This window comes from Malania oleifera, chromosome 4 (genome assembly GCF_029873635.1).
Source record: "Malania oleifera isolate guangnan ecotype guangnan chromosome 4, ASM2987363v1, whole genome shotgun sequence".
Lineage (NCBI taxonomy): Eukaryota > Viridiplantae > Streptophyta > Magnoliopsida > Santalales > Ximeniaceae > Malania > Malania oleifera.
In genome coordinates, this window is record NC_080420.1 from 38,033,255 (window position 1) to 38,040,783 (window position 7,529).

The 7,529-nt window shown below is 38.4% G+C and overlaps 1 protein-coding gene across 1 annotated transcript; it reads right to left on the bottom strand.

Moving 5' to 3' along the window:
- Positions 1 to 5,601: 5,601 nt before the first annotated feature.
- Positions 5,602 to 7,176, bottom strand: LOC131153760 (receptor-like protein kinase FERONIA). The gene has a single exon (XM_058106207.1). It carries the CDS (start codon positions 7,174 to 7,176, stop codon positions 5,602 to 5,604), a length of 1,575 nt encoding a protein of 524 aa, XP_057962190.1.
- Positions 7,177 to 7,529: the final 353 nt, after the last annotated feature.

The following is a 7,529-nucleotide window of genomic DNA, read 5'->3' on the forward strand; positions in this document are numbered from 1 at the left end:
GCAACCAGATCTAGAAGAGTCAAATTTGGTGATGAACAGAGAAGAAAAAAAATGAATATATATATATATATATATATATATATATATATATATAAGGATATGTGATGTGACCCAGCTATGCAAGCTGGGTCAGCTCCAATTGGGTCATGTTGAGCCATCCGGGTCGTGGGTCTAGGGCAACCCAGCTCCCCCTTTAATCCCCTTCTCCTTCTCCCCTGTTCAGCAGGCAGCCCTGGGAGGGCTCTCCTCACTTCTTCTTCTTCTTCTTCTTCCTCTTGTTCCTTCTCTTTCCCTTAGCTTTTCTCTATTCTCTCTCTCGCAGCTTCTTTCCCTTGTTTTCTTCTTCTTCTTCTTCTTCTCCTTATCCTTCTTCTTCTTCTTCTTCTTCTTCTTCTTCTTCTTCTTCTTCTTCCTCTCTTGTTACTTGCTCTTGGAATTTTCTCTGCCAGCAGCCATCCGGGTCGTGGGTCTAGGGCAACCCAGCTCCCCCTTAAATCCCCTTCTCCTTCTCCCCTGTTCAGCAGGCAGCCCTAGGAGGGCTCTCCTCACTTCTTCTTCTTCTTCTTCTTTCTCTTGTTCCTTCTCTTTCCCTTAGCTTTTCTCTATTCTCTCTCTCGCAGCTTCTTTCCCTTGTTTTCTTCTTCTTCTTCTTCTTCTTCTCCTTATCCTTCTTCTTCTTCTTCTTCTTCTTCTTCTTCCTCTCTTGTTACTTGCTCTTGGAATTTTCTCTGCCAGCAGGTTCTCCAACAGCATAGCAGCAGATTTTCACGGCTTTTCTGCCTCGCCAACACAGCCTAGCCAAGGCTCCCATCCTCTCCACCAGCCACCCGAAACCAGCAAGGCTGCTCCAGAATTTCCCTGCTGCCACAGTACCACTCTAACAGCAGTCCCCGAGCACAACAGCAGCAACCCGAGCCATCCTCTCCAGTAGCAGCTTCAGCAGCTCCTTCTTGCAGATCTCTCTCTCTCTCTCTCTCTCTCTCTCTCTCTCTCTCTCTCTCTCTCTCTCTCTCTCTCTCTCTCTCTTTTGTATTCTTTTATTTTCTTTCTTTTGTTTTCAATTGCAACAAAATATTTCTTTTCTCTTCTTTAGTTGTTTATTAGAATTTTGAAGATTGTTTGAATGGGTGTTAAGTTATTTTAATTTGTTTTAGTGGACTTTAATATTTATTTATTTATGTTTCTTTTAATTAATGTTATTATTAGATTGGACGGATTTAATTTAACTCCTTTTATTTATTTATCATTCCTTTAGTTCCTTTTATTTATGTTTCTATTGTGTTTTATTCTCATTTAAGTCAATTGATAGTTAAACTTTGGTTCAAGTTCTTGGTTTGTATTAAAGTTTTAATCTTTTAATCTGTGTTTGAATTTTGTCTGTGTTTCCATTACGTGCTTTAATTCCATGATCAATGTTACCATTTTTAATTAGTGCGTGTTTTGATGTCTCCTTAGGTAGATTAGAATTTTCATTCGTACTCTTTAAATTGAAGCATGCTAGTTTTAGGACTTTAATTTAAGTTTTTGTTTAAGTCTCCAAAATTTTGAAAAATCCCGAATTTGAACTGAGTTCAGTACATTTTTATTTTCGATTGGGAGAACATGAAATTGAGATTAAAACGCATTCCCTCAGGAAACGATCTAACTCTTGGGCTTAATATTACACAACATAACTCCTATACTTGGGATAGCTTCCGAGCTGCTCATTTTTCGAGTGAGTCACTAGCTACAGAACAACCCATGACCAACACTACCCAATTCCTACATCCTATACTCTGGTATGTACACAACAATACACCTAACCAAGTCTACAAGACCTAACAACCCGATTAACTCTGATACCAAGCTGTCATGCCTCGAACCCGTAGATGGGTCCCAGGTGTGAATATAGTAACCTAACCTGTCTCTGTATCAATTCAAACATAGATGATACAAAACAGTAAGAGGGTCTGACCCTATGGGGTACACGGATGCCCTGTACACATACACTTATGCATTCATACTCATCAGTTACGCAGCGGAAAATGCTTCATCTATCTTTATAACATACCATACTAGAGTTTGTACAAAGTTAGGATACACATACCCAAACAATACTAAGGTTTACATTCCCATAAATACCATACATACTCTGGGTGTCCACAAAACCATCATGACAACCCGGTTACAAAAAACTCGTACCTAATCAGGCACTAACAGCTACTACGACACCCTCGCTTCCGATTGCTAGAGTGCTAGTTACGGCTACCTGATGGACCTAAAAACATGTACGTACATTCGAGGTGAGACACCTCTCAGTAAGGAAGAAAGCAGGTTATATTAGTGTGTGGCATACCAGTGTTATTTTACGCAAAACATAACACTATACCATATGATACAGTTCGAAAACATTTTCATACAGTTCCATACAATTTCATACAGTTCCAGTATTTTCACAAATGCATTCTAATACATACGATACCAAAACATACGGTCAGTGTCGTCACACTAATACGCAACTACCCTATGAAACCCAAAGCTTCAAGCGATTACATTGTCAATACGATGTAGCTCACAATAGTACGCAACTACTCCCTGAATTCAAAGTTCCACAGCAATTACATTGCCAACACGCAACTACTCCATGAAACCCGAACTTCACAGTGATTACATTGCCAATACCGTGTAGCTTACATCCCTCGGTGACCAGCCGAGATACGTAGTGATATTTCACACCCTCGAATATAGAGCCGGACTCTCTCGCCCACGGTTTTCACATCGGTACATGGCACAACGTACAGTAATTAGCCGCCACTAGCCGATTTCACAAACCTGGAATCATTTTGGAGCTCATACTCCATACATATCAGCGTACGGTAATAAGCCGCCACATAACTGTTTTACAACATACCTGGAACAATTACATTCAACCATACATACCACACTTATTTGGTTTACAACAAATCATATCATTTTCCATTTCAAGTATACAGTTTATGCAAATATAGTTAATAGTCATCTCAATAATACAGTTTACACAAAATGAACAGTTTTCCAAACAAAGTAGAGATGATATCCGAAATCCCCAAATTTTCTCGAAACTGTAACCCAAAAATCCCGTATTTTTACCTGATAGATTTCCTCAAATAAGATACCAAAACATACATACGATCGTAGCCTACAAGCTTACGGATCCTGATTTCAAAAATACACTGATATAAACAGAATCCCCTTATCTTAACCCGAATTCCAACTACGAACTCTATGGTCCCCAAAACTACGAACCGAGATTCCAAAACCTACAAACCACAGTACAATACATGCTTACAATTCGTACTACTACACATATTCTGAATTAGAAACGAAAACCGAGTCTTATCTCGATTTTAGCCTGAAACCTGAAAACGCTCAAAATGAGATTCCGATCTGCTAGAAACATAGAGAATCCTTCCCTAATCCTCGCAATAACGTTGGATTTACGAATCAGGCGATCAACGGTGAAGAAATCAAGAGAGAGAGAGAGTTCTTCAAGTTCTAGAGAGAGAGGGAGAGGATATTTTAAGATTACTTAACTTAGAAGCAATGACAACTGATATTTATAGCCCTTGAATCGGCTGGATTCGTAGACGAATTGGAGTTCTCGTTGATGAGTCTGTCATTACCTTCGTCAACAAAGCGGTGGCCTCGTTGACGAACTTGAGATTCCCAATTTCCCGAAATCTCTTAATTTCTCCTCATCGACGAACCTCTGAATTTCGTTGACGAGAACAGAAAGGACTTCGTTGACGAACCCTGATCTCGTCAACGAATACTGCTCAATTTACCAATTTACCCCTCTTTTACATAATTGATCCATATATCACGATTCAGGTTCTTACAATTAATTAATGCTAAAAGTGGCATTTGTTTTTACTAGAACCAAACTACTTGTCTAGTGCTTGATCAATTACTTTAGAGAAGGAAAGTATAGTGCAAACTCCCACTAAGCCTTAAAGCATAGGGCAAACTCCCACTAAGCCAACCTTTTTCTACTCTTCAATTTTTTTAATGTCTTTCTTTTAAATAATCAAACATAAAATAATGCTAGATGATCAAGAAGAGGAAAACACTTATAACAATAAAATAAGAAATTTAAAATCCAAAGAATCAAGCATCTTCAAGCTCCAAAGTCTAATATCTGTCCAACTTATCAATATTCAAGGTTTGAAAGGCATAGAAATAACATGTATATACACAATACATAATCATCTAAGAGAGTTTTGTATAGCCTATACATAAGCAAGCTAGTTAAGAAAGTACCCAAGTGCGCAAAGATAAACCGAACATCCATGCCCAAAACAAAGGAGCCCAAATTCAATCAACTGTAATTTTTTTTTTTTTTTTTTTTTTTTTTTTTTTTTTTTTACAGTAGATCCACCTAAGAAGAAGAAAAAGAAGAAGAAAAAGATTAAAAATGTTATATGAAGTAAAAAAATTACGCCTCCTATTTATAATGGTAAGGTGGTTGCATAAAATATAATGACAAGTTTATAATTAAAGAAAGAACACTTAAAACATAAAACTAAAAATATTTAATTGCTATTCATGATTTCTAACTTCGTTCATCACCATTAGCCAATTATCCTATATTAAGTGTACATGCCATGACCAAACAAACTTGCGTTCATATTATTACCTCAAGTACATTTACTGTAATCATAATTCAACTTATTTCATTTTATATTTAATTATATTGGCACTTAAAACTTTAACCTCCAATTCTTCCTTGAATATTGTCAAGTGCCGACATTATCTAATAATAAATTCTCAAAATTTTAAGGGTATAAGAAAAACCATTTTTATTACTGATTTTAGTTTTTAAAGAATTTTTACTTTATTTTCCAAATTTTCATAAAAATTTATAAAATAAAAAAAGGATATTTTTAAAACTTTTGATAAAAATTTTAGAAAAATAAAAAGTACGGTGTCGATAAAACTATTTTCCGTACTAAACGAGTCCAATATTTTACATATTGCACCTAGTTAAAAAAGAAAAAAGAAAAACAAAATCAGAAAACCTAGTTAAAAAATCATATTCAAATATTTCATTTTATATTTATAACGAGCTTAAAATTTACTCATATGATTTAGCATTTAATTTTCTTACTATGGTTGTCAAGTCCTTAAAAGATAATTCAAAATGAAGATTCAAGAAATGAATCATTTTTTTTTTTTTTAAAGTACCATTTATTCAATACTAGTTTCATTATCTGCAATTTTTTTTTTCACAAAGAAAATAAATAGTTATCAACACATTCAAATAAATTTTTTTTAAAAATAGTTATTTTTTTAGAAAAAAAAAAAAAAAGAAGATGAAGTGATGTTGTGCTCTTACTCCTCTTAAAATTAACTTGTCAAATTAGTCATATATATTTATATTTAAAAAATATTGTTATTAAAAAGTCTTGTGAAAAATAAGAGACTTATATTAATTTTTTTAATGATGCGCTTTGCAATTTTCTATTTTGCTAAACTCAACCGCGCAATCTCAAATTTGGGTTCTAGGCGCCAAAAGCAATGGTATTACGAGTTTACCGGCGGGATCACGAGCCCTGCACTGGTGTAGCTGCCGGAGCAATCCAATTAGGGTGCAAAACTCGTGACAGCCTCCCGTTCGGACCACGAAGCAGATTCAACCACCGTGCCGGCGCCGCTCAATCTCGGCCAGTGAGAAGTGTCGACGGAGACCCGAGGCTGAGACCGCGTTTTCGCCAACTTTTCCCGGGAAAGTGAGCTCTTCGCCTTCCTTCGCTGGAAAACGAAGTAAAACAGAGTCAAGATCGCAATAGCTCCTCCCAGCACCGCCGCTCCAACCACCAGCACCATTCGGATCTTCTTCGGATGCTCCGGTATCCGAATATGTGTCCCGAATTGTTCCGAAGGACTCGGACCCGTGAAACTCCCCTTGCTGTTGTTGATTTTAAATATCTCCAACCCGTTTAACAGAGCGCCATAAGACTCTGTTTCGATTCCGATGACGGGACGGAGCGCAAGCCAGAGATCTTGCTTCTCCGATTCGGGAACCATCACGACGAACTCTCTGTAAATTGGAAATCCTCTTCCCGACCATTGTTCATGACCCATGATGTCCATGTGCTCGTCGGCAGTTTGATTGTTGAGCAAAATCTTAAACACTCTTTGATTAATTCCCATAATTTCATCCACAATCTCGCAGAAATGGAGCCTAATTAAGTAGTAGAACCCCGAATCGACGGGGAAAACCCAAGTGAGATTATTGCTCTGTTTGATTGATCGCGCCGTGCGGTACAGGATCTCCGGCGCTGTGTAATTTGGGACTTCGCCGAATTTGATATCGATCATCATGTTTAAAAGCTCTTGGGTTGCTCCTGCATCTAACACGTAGGGGTCGTCTTCTGACCAAGCGCGAAACATGCCGCTGTCGTCCGCCGGCGGAATGGCCTGCCCTTTGACGTTTAACCGGTAAACCATTTCGAGGGCTGTCGAGTTTTCGATTGAAAAATCTTGAATTTGCCCGGCGACGTGAATTCCTCGATCAAATAAGTAGAGCCTCTCTGGCATGGAGACGACCTCGATGCCGTTTATAAATGCAAAATGTCCCGGCGAAGATGGAGAAAAGGTTAAGTTTAGTCTCGACCCTGTTTCTATATTAACACAGAACTCTTTGAAAAAGTAAGTTTTGTTGAGAAAACGAGCGGCGAACAGGGCACTGAAGTTGTGGAGGAGGGTGTAGCGATGGTTGACGGTAACAGAGAAGAAGGATTCGGAAATATTGAGGGCGGAGTAAGAAGAAGAGTGGAAATGGAGGCGGAGGAATTTGAGGCCGGCGGTGACCGGAAAAGTGTAGGAGAATTTGGAATAGGAGATGCGAGCAGTGATGTAGGGAATTGGGGGAGCAGAGTCTTGGGAGAAGGCTTTGGAGGTGGAAGAAGAGTTGAGATGTTCTGGGGTTAGGAATTTTGAAGGGTTATCTCCGGTCCAGCTTCGGCCATCTGGTGCGACGGCGCCGGTCGGGCTACCACAATTTATGGCAATATTCTCCGCGGGAGTGTAGGAGCGGGAGATTTGGAAATGGGTGGAAAGGTAGAGAAGGCAGAGCAGGGGAGGAGGTAGGAGGTTGTTCATGGTGGTGGCAGCTATGGTGATGGAGGTGGTGGTGGTGTGAAAGTGCAGATGCATTGTGTTTATGGTGGTGAATTTTTTTTTTTTTTGGGTGGAACAATCAAAGTCTACTATTAAGGATATCAAACATCAATCCTGGGCTTCCTACAAACTAAGTTATTTGATTTTCAAACTTTGTATTATGTTGGTGCACATCCCACATGTAATTTGATTGTTATTGTAACATGATATCAATCAAGGATATCAATGCCATGCTCCCTACAAACTAGGCTATTTGTATTATGTTGGTGTATATCCCGCAAATAAATATGATGTTTTCAATTCTTTTGTTAAGTTTAGACTGCTTGTGGAAAACCAATTTTCTTCTCCTATTAAACGTTTGCAAACTAATAATGGTGGAGAATACATCT